Source organism: Sceloporus undulatus, chromosome 6, assembly GCF_019175285.1.
Source record: "Sceloporus undulatus isolate JIND9_A2432 ecotype Alabama chromosome 6, SceUnd_v1.1, whole genome shotgun sequence".
Lineage (NCBI taxonomy): Eukaryota > Metazoa > Chordata > Lepidosauria > Squamata > Phrynosomatidae > Sceloporus > Sceloporus undulatus.
This window is the reverse complement of record NC_056527.1, coordinates 112,303,624-112,323,807: the sequence shown is the minus strand read 5'-3', so window position 1 is coordinate 112,323,807 and position 20,184 is coordinate 112,303,624. Positions and strand designations below refer to the sequence as shown.

The window sequence follows — 20,184 nt, the reverse complement described above, 5'->3', positions numbered from 1 at the left end:
TTCGAACCGCCCAGTGCTGAAGTCCCCCAGTTCAAGCCTCATCTGATAATGGCCAATCATACTCAAATAGGAACAGTACTTCAGGAAGTACAAGTGTCACAAAACACAAATCTGTCCTGGGGAAATAAAAACAGACCAAGGTATGTCATCTTACCTGTGGGATCTTGTAGAGACTTAATATAGTGGCTATGTGCAACGATGTTTCAAAATCGTGGCCTCCAATGACAGCTACTGGATTTTTTTGGCCATCACAGTTGTAGTTCAGAACAGTCCTGTTCTGACTAAAGAGAAGATTTAAGGTGTTCTGATAAGTCATTTTGGGATGAAAGTGGCTGTCATAGATGTGAAAACCCAGAGAGATGTTAGGTAAAATCCTGGGATTTTCATTGATCTTCTTCACAGCAAACACCAAAGACAGGGCATGTTGGTAGTTCTTTGGTACTATCCTAAAGGAAAAGAAAGCTTGAGTTGAATCTAGCCAGGCATTTTTGTATAAATAGTACACCCTAAGCATATTTACTCAGATGTATGTGCCACTGAGTTTAATGGAGTTTAATCCCCATTAGGTGCACCAGAGACCCTGGTCCAAAACACACTGCAGAAATAATCCAATTTGAAACTACTTTAACTGCCCTGGCTTGGTTCTAGGGAATTCTTGTGAGATAGTTAGCCTTCTCTGACAGAGAGCTTTGGTTCCACAATAAAGTACAATTCCCAGGATTCCCTAGTACTGAGTCAAGCTACCTGAGATATGTCCATGACCATATTTTCCAGCATATCTGCCAATTCTATCTTAAAACAGTTGAGTAGAGCAATTAAAAACTCATCCATTCATTTGATCAGACAATATGAAACAATTTAGGATATGTTATGCCATCTTACACAGTTAAATTATAAATTTTGTTGGTAGGATGTATATCGAAGTTGAAAGATTCAGCAGTGAAGAAGAGTTGAGAAGTGACCCCACCAATCATGATCTTTCCAGGCTGATAATTCTGGTATTGAATATGGAGGGGATTGATGATGGTACACATAACAGGATTTGCCTTACTGTCTGTTTGAGGAAGAAGCAACAATAGCAAGATTCGCAGGGAGAAGAAGTACTCTGTCATCCAAAAGGCAAAACCTTCTTCCACTGGCAGAGAACCCCCCATTCCTATTTTAATGACAATCACTCAGCAGAAGACTGTTCGAATCATTGTGCTGTACTCCTACTAGCTTCTCTGCACACTAAACTGATCTGACAACTCAGATAGTAAAATAACTCCCACCTAAAGAAACACACAATCCTGGATTGCTTATAGTATCTTATCTAATTCTGAGAAGTGCATCATTATTATATATCTATGCTTCAAAAATCCAGGTGGTCTGTGGCAATAAGCAGCAGGCTGAATGATTGCCATTTTAGCTAATTATACAGTGAGCAATCCTATTCCCCCAAGAATTGTTTCTGCAAAATGCCAGCTGCATAGTAATGATAAACATGGATGCAATTCAGCCAAAGTGAAGCACTCAGTTGTGAAATCAGCCAACCATGTTCAGAAAGTGACACCAGCTAATTGTCATGTTGTCTAAGAGGTGCCTTTGACTCATGTGGACCACTCTATGTGGCTGAAACAGGTGCTTCAAGCATTTGGCCACTGGACGCCATGGCTTAGAACTGCTTTGGTGTCTCCAGGATGGGAGAAATCCTAGAAAAGGAAATAGTGTTAAGAGGCCATGGATGTTCCAGAATATCAGTGGTATATGTGAGGTGACAAGGGATTATAAGAGATGTAGATTCCATGATAGCCACTGCAACATAGACTTTCTAGCAAAATGTGCATCTCTTCAGCCAATCTCTACTCCATTTCTGAATTCTGAATCCTTTCCACACAAGCAAACACACACTAACCTAAGAGCAAATGTTCCAACCACCTTTCTGCTATCTGACAACCATCCACAATTTCCTTCGCTGCACTCAATCCCAGTTAGACATTCAGACTAACCATGAACACAATGGCAGCAGGAAGGAGAGGGGTCCATGGCACTACCTCCCTTTCCTGGTTGGCCAGTAGCCCTGACAGACCCAAAAGAGGCTTCAGGGTGGCAGCAGCACACCAGTCCAGAACACCCGACTAGGTGTAACCCCTGAGAGAAACACAGAACAAATGAAATGTTCAGAGAAGCCAGTCAGGATCCGGCTGGCAAAAAGGTGGGGGCTGGCCTGATGAGCAGATATAAAAATGGGGAGGAGCAGTTGAGAGAGGTAGAGTGTGCCATGATGGCAATAGCAATTGTAAGTACATTTCTATACCACTTATCAGTGCACTTAACCACTCCCTAAGCAGTTTACAGTGTGTGAGCTAATTGTCCCCAACAAGCTGAGTACTCATTTTAGCAACCTATGGAAAGATACAAGGCTGAGTGAACCCTGGAGTCCCTGGCATTGAAAGCTGTGCATGGCTGCAGTACCAGCATTTAACCACTGCATCAACAGGGCTATGATCCTGAGGGATTAACAGCCAGAATGGCTGGGGGTGACAGAAACTGGCTATGGAGCAGTTTAGGTTCCCAGATAGAGAAGGATAACTGTAAAAAGGATAAGGGAAGTCCTAAGAAACCAGTAATAGGTTCTGTGAGTAGTGGACAGATAGTGAAAGCTTGGATGCACAATTTTGACTTGTATATAAAGTCTAAGATTCATAGGATTCATACTCCTGTTGAACAGATTGTAGAGGAAAGTGTGTGCAAACAAATATAACACCATTGAAGGGTAACTGAAGATATTGAAAGATACTGAAACAGTGATCATTTTGTAACCAGCGAAGGAAAATAATATTTTGTAACTGCAAGCTTTAAGAACCAGCTAACAAAAGAAACAACATCATAGAATCATAGAATCATAGAATCATGGAGTTGGAAGAGACCACTAGGGCCATCCAGTCCAACCCCCTGCCATGCAGGAAATCCAAATCAAAGCATCCCTGACAGATGGCCATCCAGCCTCTGTTTAAAGACCTCCAAGGAAGGAGACTCTATCACCCTCCGAGGGAGTGCATTCCACTGTCGAACAGCCCTTACTGTCAGGAAGTTCCTCCTAATGTTCAGGTGGAATCTCTTTTCCTGTAGCTTGCATCCATTGTTCCGGGTCCTGTTCTCTGGAGCAGCAGAAAACAAGCTTGCTCCCTCCTCAATATGACATCCCTTCATATATTTAAACAGGGCCATCATATCACCTCCTAACCTTCTTTTCTCCAGGCTAAACATCCCCAGCTCCCTAAGTCGTTCCTCATAGGGCATGGTTTCCAGACCCTTCACCATTTTTGTCGCCCTCCTTTGGACACGCTCCAGTTTCTCAATGTCCTTTCTGAATTGTGGTGCCCAGAACTGGACACAATATTCTAGGTGGGGCCTGACCAAAGCAGAATAGAGTGGGACTATTACTTCTCTTGATCTAGACACTATACTTCTATTGATGCAGCCTAAAATTGCATTGGCCTTTTTAGCTGCCGCATCACACTGTTCACTCATGTTCAACATGTGGTCTACTTGGACTCCTAGATCCCTTTCACATGTAGTTTCATTCAGCCAGATGTCACCCATCCTTAGGGTTGCCATAAGTCAGGACCTCCAAACCGGGACAAATGTAGGACAAGAGTAGGACAAGATTTTCAAATGTAGGACAACATTTCTAAAATGGAGGACACACAAAAAAATTTGGTGCTTTTTTTTAATGTTAATCTAAATGCATGTTTCTTAGGCATGATCAAAATGGAGGACATTTTGACATTATTCCTGGACAGATGTCAGGAATGTAATTCCCTTTCTGGCCACATACACACCCAATTCTAAAACACACACACACATAGCACATTTACACTATCATTTTTTCTTTCTTGCTTGCTTGCTTCTGTTGGATTTTTAACACTTTTGCCTGATGAAGATGTCAGTGGAGCTTTGAAAGCTTGCATGATATATTTTGTGCATTTTGGTTGGTACTATACAGGTATCATTGCATAGTAGATTTTGGCTGTTACTGTACTTGTGTGTCCAATGTGTTAGCATATTTTAATGTGTGTGAACATTCTTGATAAGCGTAATCCTGAAAGGTAGACCATGTGAAGAATCATAATGACAACACTAGAAGGTCCAAAAGGTTGGAATTAACAAATAGAGTATGGGCAAGTCCTACTCTCCACTCTCTCAGCCTCAAGGAGAGATGATGATAGGTCAGGCAGCAAACCTCTTCAGAATAACATCTTGCCAAGAAACCCCAGGATAGCTTTGCCTTATTATGGTCTCAAAGTGCTTTTCAGTTCTAAGTCTCTGGTGCCACAGCCATTCTGCAAACTACAATTTCCACATCCAGGCAGGGCTGCCGTAAGTCAGAAAGGAGTTGAAGGCACACAATAGCTACAACAAAAACAACAGAAGAGGAGGAAGAGGAGGAGGAAAGAAAAGAAGAAGGAGGGAAGAAGAGAGGGCTGGCTTAGTGGCTAGAGCATTGGAGGAGCCAGAATGGCCCTGCAAACCCAGTGGGAGACCTTGGGCAAGTCACACTCTCTCAGCCTCTTAGGAGAAAGTAAAGGCAATCCTCTCCTCCTTTGAAGAAACTATGCCAAGGGAACTCTACACAATTACAACAGAAGAGGAGGAGGAAGAAGAAGAGGACATAATAATAATAATAACAACAACAACTTTATTACGGCCCTTTGGCCAGCACAATGACAAAATCCCAATTTAAAACACATGATAGGTTCATGTACAGGCAGATTGGAGAGTATAAACAAATGACAGTCTATAAAAAGCAAGTATAGGGCTGCAGGATCAGGCAAAGACACAACAAGCCCTGGGTCCTCCAGGGAAAAGAGGAGGAAAGGAAAGAAGAAGGGGGGAAGAAAAGGAGGAGGAGGAGGAATAAGAGGAGGCTGCCTTAGATGGAGGAGACAGACGCCTGGGGCTTTTTCTCTCTCCTCTCCCCAGAAGCCATAGCCACCAGCAGAGCAGAGAGGAGCCCCAAAGGAAAGGCAAAGCAAGGAACGTTAAAAGGAGTCTCTAGTGCCTGCCTTTGTGCTGAGCTCTTGGGGAGGGAGGCTGCCAGACCAGGAAGCCCCTGCCATGCTCCTTCTCCTTCTCCCTGGAGGCATCCATCTTGGTGGAGGAGGAGAAGGAGGCGTGACTAAGGGAGTCACATGGGGGGAAGGAGCCAATCCTGCCTTCTTCCAGGCAGGCAGAGCTTGTCAGTCAAAAGTCTTGACTGGAGATTGCTAAAATCTGGCCTGGAGTCAACAGGAACCCGGGATTGAAAGGGCAAAACGGGCGGGAAACGGTTTAAACACTCCAATCCGTGAATTTCACGGGGGCAGCCGGGTTATGGCAAGCCTACGTGCATTTCATTTTTCCACCCTAAGTGCAATACCTAACATTTCTCCGTGTTGAATTTCATTTTGTTAGCTTTGGCCCAGCTTTCTAGTCTATTCAGGTCATTTTGAATCTTGATCCTGTCCTCTGGGGTATTAGCTATCATAAGCTCTTTGTGTAAATAAAACCTGATTTTTCTTCTTGTTTGCAACCGAGAAGCCTGAAGTGATTATTTGGTAACAACAATAGAAGCACACTAACAAGTATCTTAAAACATACTAAAGAGGGGTAAAGTGTAAGGTTAGGTGTGGTAGGACCCAGGGATAGATAAGTAGTTTTTGAGGGAAGAAAAGCCTTGAATTACTAAGGGAGAGCCAGGTTAGAAACCATGTGTAACCTGGCATAGTGGGTCACCACAGTCACCCAATGTAGCCTGCACTCCCTGCATCCCTCTGGCAACACTTCTGCATGAAAATGTCTAGAAACATTTAGTGGTAACTTTCTTTATGAAATCACGACTGTTGTCTTGCCTTCACCTATTCACATACCTACTGATGTCATTTATTTTGTGAAGCACCATGCAGAATATACCAACCTTTGCATCCTTCCAGTGGGGAATGGGTTCAGACCAGTACATATGGATATCATGCCAGTGAAAGTTGGATGGTCTGATGTCAGTAGGCAATGAATCTCCTTTGGTGGGGAGGGAGATGAAAGAGATATGTAAGATTTTGAATCTTTTTTGCAGCCAGGGTCCATTAGTTTGAGTAGATGAGATTAAAAAGCAGCCTCCCCTACATCACATAAAGGAGGTAGCAGAGATGTTCACATGATCAGGCTACAATGGGTTGTTGTAAGTTCTCTTTTCTACCGAAAAAGGGCTCCTGCAAAAGACTAGCATGTATGAATATTAGTTTAATTAATTAAATATGATCTTTTAATTTCAAGGCCATATTCTGATATCTGTTTATTAATTGTAAGAGTTCACAAAGACTTGTGGGGTTTAGAGTTGGAATGGTCAAAACAAATTTACTAACCAGGATCCTGAAAAAAAATCTTACACACTTTTTCAGAATTAGTACAATTAAGCCCATTACAGATGGGCCTAAAAGTGTGTGCTCTGTGCTTGCTAGGGTTAGAAGGGAGTGTCCTTTCCAGACGATCCCAACCCTAGCATGCGCGGAGCATGCACAAAATGACGACGGCCGTTCCACATGGCCACCGCCATTACGATGTCACGACCACGCTGCCTCTCTCCTCTACAGATGATCCTAAAGACCAAATATGTCTCCAAGAGATCCAGTGGTCAATCAAGTCATCAAGTCTTAAGTTGTTTTGGGCATTGTATTTTCTGAAAAGAAAATGTGATAATGTCTGCACAGAAGCCAGATACTAATAGGAAAAGAATATCCATACATCATATCATATTGTAGGTCATCAGAGGGATTATTTCTGTTTATTATCCTATCAGTAGATATGAAGATCTGAGAGAGAATGCCAGCGATGAACAGGTCTCCGGACTGGTGATAGTTGTGATGCGTAACTATAGGCTGGCCAATATTCTTTGAATTAAGAGGACCTTTGCATGCCATCTGAGGCAGCAGAATTAAAGCAAGGCCAATGAATAATATAACCCTCTATGGAAATGTTCCATCTGTATAAATCTTGAGTCTATCACCCATTGTCATTCAAGTCTTCTGTTGCTAGAATGCTTTCTGGTTCATCTGATTAGAAACCAGACTGGTAGAGGGTGAAGTATCAACAGTCAAAGTGATGGAACCATGCCTCTCTCTGGCTGCCGATCTGAAAGATCTGGGAGATACTAACAGCTCTTGTAACTATGCATGTAAATGTCACAAACTCAGTGGGTCTTTTTCCTATGTATGTGTACATGGGATCTCAGATTCAGACTGTTTCTCCTAGTGGCATCTGGAAGCCCTTAGGGACTGAGGAATGTTTATCATGTCTCAGCTGCTGTCATCTCAAGTCTTGCCAAACCTGACCACAAGAGACATAAGGGCTTGTAATCACCAACAGCAAAGAAATTAGAAAGTACAAGGTGTAACAGAAGAACCAAACTGCAAGCTATCAACCTGAGGAGCACAGTGCTTTGCAGAGTGAGATGGCACTTCTTTGAGTACTGGTCTAGGACATTGGGAGGTCAGAGTTTGAATTCCTACTCAGTCATGGAAACCTTCTGGGTAACTGTAGGCAAATCATACACTCTCAGGATGCATCTACACTGCAGAATTAATGCAGGTTGACACAGCTTTAACTGTCATGGCCAATTGCTATGGAATTCTGGGATTTGCAGTTTTGTGAGAAATTTAGCTGACTTGGTTAGAGAACTCAACAAATGACAAATTCCAGGATTCCATAGTATGGAGCCATGACAATTAAAATAGTATGAAACTGCATTAATTCTGCAGTGTGGCAGCAGCCTAGGAAGCTACTTTGAAAACTGCTCATTTTGAAAGTAGGAGGTAGTTTCCATAATAATGGCCCTACATGTTGAGATGCAAACTTTTGCTTCTTTCACATATTATGCAATTTTTAAAAGGTTATCTCCCTATTTGGGAAAAGGTTTTGTACATTTTTCAAGATGTGGTTCCCCCCACCCCCATCCCTATTTCTGGGTAGAGCAACCTCAACCTTTCACCTTCCTGAGTATTTTAACTCCCAGGATCCGTTCTCATTGAGCATTCTGGTTAAGGCTTCTGGGAGCTGAAGTACAAAGCATCTGGAGGATCAAAGGCCAAGAACCATTACTAGGGGGATCCAATGCTATTTGAGTTATGCTTGTCAATCTGTATCTAGTTACAGTTCTTTATAATGCATTATTTTGGTCACCTGGACTACCAAGGTTGTCTCTAAGCAGGAAAACATTAGCATTGCCATTAAGAATATCTTAAGCTTTGATCTCTGAGGAATGATGGTTAAGATCCTGCAGTGGGACACCTAGCTTCAGTGAGAGAGTGCTGCTGCCAAAGTGTGTGTCTTGATTTCTTCTGCTCCCCCAGAAGCCACCTTAGAAGCCAGGTAGCTGCACTATCTGAAGAAGTTTCAAAGCACTGGGGAACAGGATGCTGAATGTTGACACATTCATCTCCTTCGCATCAGAAAGGTGCAGTGTGACAATGGAAGCAAGGACTCTGTGGGCTCTTACTGCAACTATTTGTCACACTACACCTCAATGGTTGGAGGGGGCTGGACACATAACTATTCATCAATAAAAGTATAGTGTCTAGATCAAGAGAAGTAATAGTGCCACTCTATTCTGCTTTGGTCAGGCCCCACCTGGAATACTGTGTCCAGTTCTGGGCACCACAATTTAAAAAGGATGTTGAGAAACTGGAGTGTGTCCAAAGAAGGACAAGAAGGTTAAGAGGTGATATGATAGCCCTGTTTAAACATTTGAAGGGAGCAAGCTTTTTTTCTGCTGCTTCAGAGACTAGAACATGAAAGAATGAGTGCAAGCTACGGGAAAAGAGATTCCACGGAAACATGAGGAGGAACTTCTTGACAGTAAGGGCTGTTCGACAGTGGAACAAACTCCATCGGAGTGTAGTGGAGTCTCCTTCCTTGGAGGTCTTTAAGCAGAGGCTGGATGGCCATCTGTCGGGGATGTTTTGATTGTGAGTTACTGCATGGCAGGGGGTTGGACCAGATGGCCCTTGTGGTCTCTTCCAACTCTATGAATCTATGATTCTATTCTATAATGGTCCATTACTGTGGGACTCCTTCAGCAGATGCCTTTGAGAGTTAGAGGCATTTGTAGTCATTACACTTGCACTTGTTAACTGCCCTCAAGTTGACCCTGACTCATGGCAACCCTGTGGATGAGACATCTCCAAGCCCTCTGTCCTCCACTGCACTGCTAAGGTTCTGCAAATTCAGTCCCATAACCTCCCTGATTGAGTCCAGCTATCTGGCACATGGTCTCCCTCTCTTTCTGCTACCCTCTATTTTTCCTAGCATTATCTCATGGCTCATGTCTTCTCCTTATGTGGCCAAAGTATGACAGCCTCAATTTGATCATCTTGGCTCAAATTTCAGGCTCAATCTGTTCAAGGACACATTTGTTTGTATTTTTGGGTTTCAGATGAGTTTATTTTCTTTTTATACACTTTTTCACTACCCAGCTCTCACATCTGTACATAGTGATGAGGAACACCATGGCATGGATGATTCTAACTTCAGTGCTCAGTTGTATATCTTTACCCTTTAGGATCTTGTTTAGTTCTTGCACAGCTGCTCTTCCAAGTCTCAGGTTCAAAATACACTGTTTTGTGAGACATTTAGCCTTCTCTGTCAGAGAGTTCTGGTGTCACAATAAATTACAATTCCCAGGATTCCCTAGCACTGAGCCAAACTGGATTATGTAGCAATGTGTTTTGGACACCATTCTTTTATTTCTTGACTGCAGAACAGTCAAGTTCTTATTTCTTGACAACAGTGCACAGGCACAGTGACCATAAATGTCAGTTCCATCATTTATGATATCTTAACTCTAGCTTATAGTATTGTAAATACTGAACAACATGCCACCCTAATGCAATAGAAGAATAAACATGCAATTTGATTATGCTTTATATATATTTATTTAAAAAAACAGATTGAGTCTCCCTTATCCAAAATGCTTGGGACCAGAAGTGTTTGGGCTTTTTAGATTGTAAGCTTGAATGCAGGGAACTGTCCAGTTAACAATCTGTAAATTGCTCTGACAGGGCTATAAATACTTTAAATAAAAACAAAATGTCCAATGTGTTTTCCTTCCCAGGGTTTCTGCTACATTTGTATGGTCCTCTATTAAACTCTTTTTAAAAAAAAATTGGCCAAGACATTCACAGACTTTATGGATTGAAAAAAAAAAAAGCTTGGCACATGTTGCAAAAATCCTAGCATCTTTTGATACTTGGCAAGATGTTATTTGTCCAAAGGGCATTGTGCACAAAAGATGGCTGCTTCCATGAACCTGTGTTCTTCCCAAATACCCAGACCCACCAGATCTTTTAGAAGCGTTTTCCCAGAAATAGCTGCAAAACAAATTCATTGTTATTTCTCAAGGTGAGATTACTACCTTTTAAATAGTGATCAGAAGATGATTCTGTTCATCTATAGGAAGACGAATCCAGTGGTAGACTCAACTGGCTAATTAACTGATTGATTCACTTTCCTAATTTGATGTGCTTTTAAAACAGTATTGTTATGACATTTAAAATTACTTTTAGTATTTTACTTTTTAGTTTGGTCCTTTAAAAAAAATCCCTGTCCATTACTTTGGTAGGTTTCAGAAAGATGGCAGAGAAATATATTATACAAACAAACAAGTGACAAATTACAATATCAGCCTATAGAGCAGGGTGGATTTTCTTTTTAAAGCTCTCCTTTTTATTAAGCTCAGGCCTTAGCACAATGATGTAGCATTTGGGGAAAAAGATAAAAACTAGTAACCCAGCACTGGAAGCCAAGATAGAGAAGATTTCTACTGCCACCATGTATTTCCCCCTTATGCTCAGGTAGGCTGGAACAAAAGACAGCCATACACTGCAGAAGACCAGCATGCTGAAGGTAATAGATTTAGCTTCGTGGAAACTGTCTGGTAGCTTTCTGGCTAGGAAAGCCACAGTGAAGCTTACAGTGGCCAGGAAGCCCATGTAACTCAGGACACAAAGAAACATGGTCAATGACCCTTCGTTACATTCCACAATAATATTTTCAGTTGCTGAATGCATGTCCACATCCAAGAATGGAGGAGAACTTATCAGCCACACAGTACAAATGGTGGCCTGAATCAAAGAACAGAGAAGAACAATGGAAATGGCCAGTCCCTTTCCCACCCATTTCTGCATCTTGGACCCAGGCCTGTTAGCCTTGAAAACCAGAACAACCAAGATGGTTTTAGCCAACACACAGGAAACACACACAGAGAATATGACACCAAAAGCAGTTTGTCGAAGGAGACATATCAGTTTCTCAGGTTGGCCAATGAATAGAAAAGTGCAAAGGAAGCAGAGGAGGAGGGAGACTAGAAGAGTGTAGGAGAGGCTCTCGTTGTTGGCTTTGATGATGGGTGTGTCGTGGAACTTTATAAAGGTTCCTAGCACTGCAGCTGTGATGGAAGAAAACAGTAGAGCACAAATGGCCAAAGCGATCCCCAAAGGTTCTTTATAAGACAAGAAGCTTAACTTTTTTGGAATGCATGCATCCTGGTCATTGTTTGCGTAATGGTCTGCTGGGCACTGAAAACAGTCATCCACGTCTGAAAAAGAAAACTTAATGCATGGTATTCCCTCCCTATCAATAGACCACACTAGAGTAATGCATTTTTAACATTGCAAAGGTACAGATGAGGGGATTTCAGAATAAAATCAAACAGATTTGCAGCCTTTGTATGAAATCAGGTTCATAAGGGCCTCAGCTACAATCAAGAAGCAAACATGAACACTGAAACCAATGGTGTACTTAGTACATTTGACACTCAGATTGGATCATTTTTAATGCCCCCTCCATTCTTTAACAGCCTTTCCTAGGTCTGGCAGAGCTGCTGGTTGGGTAGCAAAGGGAGATGCAGCTTTCCTACAGGGCCAGCAGACCAACCAGTCCTGGAAGGCAGGCCCTTTCCTCTAGCCACCACTTGTGGGAGTAGGCTGCTACCAGTGCTTGGTACCCTTTTTGTTTTGGCTAGAAGCCTCACCAGACCAGAAGGAGTTGTCAGGTGGAAAGAGTACCCTGCCCCCACCACTGGCTGAAACCGATGGATGGCAGAGGTGCCCTTTGGATGAACAGGAGCAATTCACCCCTCAGTGTGGCCCACAACTCCCTAGCAACACCCTTGACTGAGAATTAGTATCAGCACCCCAACAGTGGTGGCATTTTCTCTCCCTCAGTATAAGACTGAGATAGATCATATCTTCATATATAATGATTTCCAGTTAGTTTGGTTATATTTCTTTCCATGAAGGGAATTTTACTCATTTGTACCCATTCAGCAGGGGCTGTTTCATATCATGTTTTTCTAAGCACAAACACACAGAACAAATATGAATTTATTTTTTAAAACGTTAAGAAAATAGTTACAAAATGCTGTTGGTTGGCTCCATTATGTGCTAGTCATAATTAAATCATGTTGCAACCAACTGGACTCAAAATTAGTTGTATTTATGACTTTATATTGCTTTATTTGAGTCCAACATTGAATCATGGCCAAGATCTTACATTGCTTCAGCAAATATTCACCAGTGGAGTTATGTTATGCAACCCCTATACTGAATATCAATGTAGCCCAACATATTTTGATCAACGGACAGGGCTTCCATTATGCAACTGGAATGCACAATATGCAAAGGCAAAGTATAGAAGAAATATGTATCCATGTGCTACTCTGTGTACTTTCATGTGCTGCCTGCATGTGTAGTGGTTCCACATACTCAACTTTATTTACACTGTTGTCAGCTAGATATGACAGTTGTGTGATGTCCCTCAAAAGCACTCCACTTCATTTACACTAATGTGGAGTGATTTTGAGGGACATTACACCTGCCATATCTAGCTGACAGCAGTGCAAATAAAGTCGTGTATGTGGGAGTGCTGCACATGCAGGTGGCACATTAAAGCTCAGCTTAGTGTAAGTGTCCGGGAAAGCAGCCAAAGGGCTGATAAGGCAGCTAGTTCTGATAAAGCCTCCGAGATCTTCGAAGGCCCTCTCTTTCTGCTCGACGCTCATTGAAGCGACGCTCACTGCCCAGATCCTCCTCCATGTCCACAGCCTCGGCACCAGGCAAACTTGACTGCTGAACCTCTGGAGGGGCCATAGACTCTGCTCCAGCAGAACTAGGGCCAGCCTCTGGCTCCTCCATTACAGGTTCAAGCCCCTGGGGCTCTGGCTCCTCCATTATAGGTTCAGATCCCAGAGGCTCTAGCTCATCCTCTGAGTCCTCCAAGCCATCTTCCAGGCTGGGCATGACAGTAAGTTACTTACAGGAGCCAGCCTATATGTGATTTAAACCTTGTTTACTCCAGTCAGGATACTCCAGGGCTGGTCCAGCGTATCATGGCCCTGTACCTGCTCCAACCTGCTCCTACTACTTTAGCCACCATTTTTTTTAGCTTGGCAGCTGTCTAAACAGGCATTCTGTTGGCCTGCCTGACCAGTTGCTCATTTCTGAGGTCAGAACGAGGTGCCCAGCGACTAAGTTATTTTGTTTTAATGTAGATATAGCCCAGTTCTGGTGCAGAATGTATTGGATACTGTTTGGACTTCTTACACCAGAACTGGGGTTTGGGGCATGTGTCATCTGAACAGGATGATGCCAGAACATGTGTAGAGGGATTGGACCCTTTTGGCCATGAAGACAAGGCCGAACCCTACACACAGCATTTCTTACCTGTCTGATCTGAAATCTTTCCTTTCGGGCATGGAAGACAATCATAACAACAAAATGGCTTCCCTTCCTTCTTTGTCCTTTCATAACCTGAATTGCAATCTTCATTACACACAGAAAGGGGCTGTGCCTGTCCATAAGTAAAAAAGAGAACACTGTTTTAACCTTTACAGACAGTTGGGGAGGGAGAGGTTGTTAAAAAGAGGCCATACCTGGTTAAACACCTTTGGCCACGTGATGGAATCCTCAAAAAGAGTCAGCATTTTATCTGGGCCTATTCCTCCAACTTTGACTTTGAGAAAGGATCGGTTTATAAAAGTCACCCAGTTTATAATATCAAATCCAGCGATTAGTTCTCCATTTTGGTCAAAGGAAATCTTTTCTCCGACACTATTGTTAAATGATACCCTTCTGAGAAAATGGTGGAGCTAAATGTGATGGAGTGGGAGGCAACATAACTCATTAGAATGCACAGTAGGATTGAAATAGGCAGTTCAATATACCACTGAAGTGTCAGATTTGCGTTATTGTCCTTTCAAAGACTTTTGGATTTAATAGCAGCAGTAACAGTAGTCATAGTGGAGTTCCTATTTCCCTCTGCATTGTCCACTGGAGTATGATAAAATAAGTAATTTAGGGGCTGTATAGATGGGCAGATCTGCCCAGGATCATTGCTGTGGCAACTGCATGTCGCAGCAACGATTCTCTCGGAAAAGGAGCTGTGAAACACAGCTCCTTTTCCCGCCGCTACAGAGGCGTAAAAAGTGCCCTGGTGTGGTACTATGACGTTCCTTGTGCATCACGCCGTTTGGATGTGGCGCACGAGGCATGTCATCATGGCGCACCCCATGTAAACGAGGTGCCCGTGGCTCACAGTAGGGGTTGGGAGCATGCGAACGCTCCGTCCTATCAAGCCCTAATTTTGGCCCCAGGCCAGCGCAAAACGCCAGTCTGTACCAGGCTTTATTTAGTAGAAATTCTGGAAAGTAGCTGCCAGCTTGCAGTGTAAAGAACTTTTTCTCATCTTCCAAAACAACAACAACAACAACAACAACAACAACAACAAACAATAACAGCAAACAAACAAAAAACTCTATGTAATACATTATAATTCTGGGATTGAGAAGCAGAGTATGGTCATTGGAGAGCCAGTGTGGTGTAGTGGTTTGAGTGTTGGACTATGTCACTGTGAGACCAGGGTTTGAATCCCTGCTCAGCTATGGAAACCCATTGGTTGACGTTGAATCAGTCATAGATTGCCTCTACAAAGACTAACCTGAATTTCCAACAAAGGTTACAGATGTTGGTCAAGCCCAGTCACTCCCTTTGAACTGGGAAGATGACAGAAAGTGGTCAGCCGTTGCTATGCTACCATATAATCCAATTAAAGTAACTTCATGGCATTTTATCCAGTCACTCTGACTATCCTCTACCTCCCTCATCATCTGTCATTTCTCCCTCCTTTACAGCTCTCATATCTGAAATATTTGTTTCAGTGAACCAAGTTTCAGACCTCCTTTCCATCCTTGTTGTTACCATTCTTATACAGTAGCAATCGCCGTGTTGGAATAACACAAGTAGCTTCATTGTGAGGATGTAAACTGTTATCATAATTCTTGCCTCTGAAGAAGGGTAGGCAAAATATTTAATGTTCTCCCCACATGTGAAATATGAGATAATTGAAGTGTTTCATCTCTCACACAGGCCAGAGCTCAACCATTCCAATTGGTGAAGGGAATTTCTATATAAACTTTGATTTTCTGGATGGTTTCATTGTTTCATTGCTTCAATACAAAGAAATGCTACTATATTTCTCTGTTTGGCTGTCTAAGGCCACATCTATACTGTAGAAATAATGCAGTTCAATGCCACGTTAGCTGCCATGGCTCCATCCTACAAAATCCCTGAATTTGTAGTTTTGTGAGTCACCAGTACACTTTGTCAGAGAAGGCCAAAGACCTTATAAAGGTGCAAAGGATTCCATAGGATGGAGCTACGGTACTTAAAGTGATGTCAAACTGCATTATTACTACAGTGTAGAATGCACCCAAAGACAATCGATACACATTTTTGTGCAAATTACATTGCAAACCAGATTGCAAAATTTCCAAAATTGTGATTTCTGCATGCAATTGAGGTCTGGTTTCAGGATAAGCAGATACAAATCTTACACATTCATACAAACATTTTGATCTGATTTATTTCTCCCTTGTTCTTGTTTTTTTATACGACCATTCAACCTTTTGTATTCTGCTATCTTAGTGCAATTTATTAACATGGCGAATGTTCCCATGTGACAGTGCAGAGAATGTACCTGCCAGGATTGCCAGTTTGGAAGCTTCCAGCTCTTTCTACTTATCATTCTTCTGTGCACCAATGTGGATGACTGCATGTCATGCAGAGCATGGGCCACAGCATGAATAACATTGTAGATGCTGTAACTGTGGGCAGTCATTCTTGTATCAAAGATAGAGTTGGGAAGAGTCTCCAGCTTCTCCTGTCCAATGCAGATGTTTCTGTCTGTATTTTCTATGGCAGAACTGGAGAATGAGCAATTAAATACCTGTTGCCAAAGGTCCACCAGAAAAGCATCTTCTTTTTCTAGAGTAGGATCCTTCATCTGAAGAAATTTCTGGAATCCAGCCACCTCCGTTGAATGACTTGCAAAAGATAAAGCTCCATGAAGGAACTGTAAGTCAGAATTCCATTGGAAGGAAATGGACATGAAATCCATCTGGGCTGTCATAATCCAGAGCTTTTTCACTGGTATATCTTCAAATATTGATATTTGGACAAGCGTTTGAAAAATGACCATGGACTGAACTGCACCATGTAAAACTACAACACTTGCAGTACTCTTTATAATATTATTAAATGCTTGAAAGCCCTCCTCTGCTCTTTCACCAATGTCAGTTGAATAAGTGACTTTAGGTAGCTTCTTTATGAAGTCAAAACAGATACCATACTGGGGAAATATAGGAAGCAGATTCTGCACAAACCTGTCTCCTTCATCATTATCTTCAGATGCAACCCCAATCCACATCCATCTGAAATGAAGCAACAGCTGAAGAATTCCCATAGATTGAATGGTCGCATTTGGGGACGTATCATGTAAGAGAACAGACTGGGGTGACTTATTAATCACTGGTGAAGGGCTGTATATGAGCTAAAGAGAAAAGAGAGAGGAAATACTAGATGGGAACAGATAACACCAGAATCAAACATGATACGATTTTGTGTGTGGAGGTGATTGAGGTGTCCTTTCAAAATGACAGGTCCTTTCACTTGGATTGGAGAAGGTAGGCATGTTTCTTTATTTCCCCATCTGTACTGTGGCTATAAACACAAAAGACAGGAATACCAATAACGACAACAATGCTGCTTCTCACTTGAAAATATCTGATATTTAAGCAGGACACTAAGGATGTGTCCACACTGCAGAAATAAAACAGTTTGACAGCGATTTAGCAGCTATGACTCTATCCTACAGAATTCTGGGATTTGTAATTTGGTGCGGCACCAAAGCTCTCTGACATAATACCTCGTCGTTGTTATGTGCCTCCAAGTATTTTTTGACCTACGGTGACCCAAAGTCAACTCTATCATAGGGGCTTTTTTGGCACTTTTCTTCAGAGGTGTTTGCCATTGCCATCCTCTGAGGCTGAGCGTTTGCGATTTGTTCTAGATCACACAGTGGCTTTTCATGCTCGAGTGGGGACTTGAACCTTGGTCTCCAGAGTTGCAATGCAGCTCTCAAACCACTACACCATATTGGCTCTTACACCAAACTACAAACCCTAGAATTCCACATGATGGAGACATGACAGTTAACGTAGTGTCATACTGCTTTACCTGTGCTGTGTGAAAGAGCTGCAAATAAACATTTTTCATCCTGTAGAACCACTTCTTATTTCCATATTAAAGACACAAAAGTTGGTTACTTAAAACTCCATGCTCCATGTGCACAACTTACCTGTGGAATCTTGTAGATGCTCAGGATGGTTGACATATCATGACAGATATCAGAGTGAGGTCCTCCAATGACTGCTACCAGGTTGTTATGGAAATCACTTCTATAGTTAGGGATGAATCTGCCTTGTGTTGAGAGAAGCTCCAATGAAGCTTGAGAGGTCAGTTCTGGGCGACAATTATTGTTATAGATCAGGAAACCCAAAGTGATGTTGGGGAGGATCAGGAGATTTTCATTTATTTCCTTTATAGCAAATACTAAAGCCTGGATGTGTTGGTAGATATGAGTGAATAGCCTAGTGCAAAGAAAGTGGGTAATTATAGAAAACTATTTTTTCTCTGTGTTTGTTAACCACATTGATCAAGAAATGGTAAAGCTTTGATTCCAGAGAAGTTTCCAAGAAACATTGCTACTCATCTTGATTCTGACTTTGAATATAGCTGGGCACAGTTGGATTCCATTAATGAAAGTTAACAGAAAGAACACTAATTGAAAATGAACTTCATAAACTGTTTCGGTTATCAGTTTACCAGAAAGATGAATAAGAAATATGGAAATACGAAACATGGGCCTCATTTTTGGGCTGGGCTAAAGTTACTAAAATGAATAGATTTCGACCACATGATGCAACTTAGATAGATATTCATGTAACCCCCTGAAATATCTGAAAAGGTATATTTTACACTTACTATTTCAAATTTTATTTTTAAACCCTGGCCAAAATATCATCATTAACTTCTTGGCTAAGCACTAGAACTATGGAGAAGAAACAACAGCAACAACAATGTCCTACGCAGTTACCCTCATTCTCCAGTTTACTGAATCTAAAACAACTCTATCAACTTATCTGAAAAGTTGTGAGAGTCAACAGTTGAGACCAACACCTTAGAAAACAAATAAATTCAGTTTGGACCAATTTGTAACCAGTTTACTGTGATATTGGTCTTGAACTAGAGTTAGGGTGCAGAGATAGAATTTTTCTTCATTTCCTGTTGACTACCACTGCAATATTGCTTTTTATTTGTATAACTCCCCCACTTTCTCAGAACTGGATGAATTGTGCAGGAACGATACCACCTTCAGACATTGGCCTAGGAAATTATTGATTAGTTCCAATTGTGGCAGAACCACTGAGTCAATTGTTGGATGCTGAGTCAGCACACAAGCAAATGTCATTGAATGGATTAATCTAATCTTCTTGGGACTATCTAATAGGATTCGGACCATAGTGTACATTCCCTTACATCTGAGGAAATTGAGGCCGCTAGTTTTTAGATAGTAGGTGCAGGGATTTTTCTGAAATAGCATCTTTTCCATTTGGAGAATATCTTGAAAGGTTTCACTTATCCTGCTTGATTCCTTCTTAGCCTCAACTCACTTAGAGCATATTGGTGACAAAGGTGCTGAATTTCATAAGAACAAATCCATATGTTTATGCGGAAGAAGAAACTTAAAGACATTTAAAGAGGTAGAGGATAAAGCGTAATTTGTTTTCTCTTTCTTACCCCCCTCCCCCACTTTGTGGTGGGGAAAGCATGCATGAAAATAAAACATGTCATAGAAATGTTCCCAGGAAAGAAAGCTAAAATATTCCTGAAAGACAAGCACAGGGATTAGTGAGTTATAATGCTTGTAAATGTTTCAAGAATCTAAAATGCAGTTTAGTGTAGAAAGAAGCATAGGAATGAAATACGACAGTGCTGGAAGAATTGTATCTCAAAATCCTATTCTTGTCCCTTCCCAAAGCACAGCTGTTGGACTGCACCTTGTAAAACACCCTCCAACTCAGATTTGAAGACGGACTTGTAGGTCACTCAGATTCTCATCCTTTGTCCCCAGTATCTAGCAGTCTGGATATTTTTCACAGAAGCAAAACTTAAAAGACAGTATTTCCCCTTGTTTCTTTGAAATCAACATCTGACTTTGCTTTGGAAAGCATGAGAGCCAATCTGAAGACAATTCAGCTTGAGCTTTGGTCTTTGTGTAAATTGCATTCACATCCTTATAGAAAATACAATAAATTATTTTGTCTTCATTAAGGAGTAAAAAACATGCCTACATGAGCTCATCTCCCAGATTTTGAGAGGGATGAATTTTGAATATTATCCCATCAGAAGGGATGTAGATCTGAGATATGATGGCACCAACAATGAAGTCTCCTAACTGATAATATTTGTGACGAATAGTGAGAGGGTCACCAGCAAGACATTTACTATTAGGAACTTCACACACTGCCTGAGGCAACAGGAGCAATAATCCAAAACCTATGAATACTAACATCCTGTGTGTATGTATACATAAAAATTGTCTTCCTGTGAAATACGTATCAGTTCTTCACTTTTCACATTGACATTTGGGTGTGCCTTGCTAGCACACTCTAAGTAGAACAAACATTCATTTTATAGAATAGCAGATTCACGCAGCACAAAGTACCAAGTGATCAGGATGAGCGAACAACCCTTGTGTATGTCTAACTTTGTGTCTGAA

General features: G+C 41.7%; 1 protein-coding gene across 1 annotated transcript; it reads right to left on the bottom strand.

Moving 5' to 3' along the window:
* Positions 1-10,694: 10,694 nt before the first annotated feature.
* Positions 10,695-19,977, bottom strand: LOC121933865 (vomeronasal type-2 receptor 26-like). Its single transcript, XM_042473854.1, has 6 exons — positions 19,757-19,977; positions 17,701-17,992; positions 16,042-16,893; positions 13,940-14,155; positions 13,731-13,857; positions 10,695-11,605 (listed from the first exon to the last, which is right to left on the bottom strand). The coding sequence occupies exons 1-6, from the start codon at positions 19,975-19,977 to the stop codon at positions 10,695-10,697; spliced, it is 2,619 nt and encodes an 872-aa protein (XP_042329788.1).
* Positions 19,978-20,184: the final 207 nt, after the last annotated feature.

Bases quoted from the DNA above. Each gene is read 5' to 3' on its own strand.
- LOC121933865 (XM_042473854.1), bottom strand. From the start codon at position 19,977: ATGTTAGTATTCATAGGTTTTGGATTATTGCTCCTGTTGCCTCAGGCA. The intron at 16,894-17,700 runs GTAAGTTGTGCA...TTTTCTCTTTAG, and splicing joins GCATCTACAAGATTCCACAG to CTCATATACAGCCCTTCACC. The intron at 11,606-13,730 runs GTAAGAAATGCT...TTTCTTTTTCAG, and splicing joins AAAGATTTCAGATCAGACAG to ACGTGGATGACTGTTTTCAG.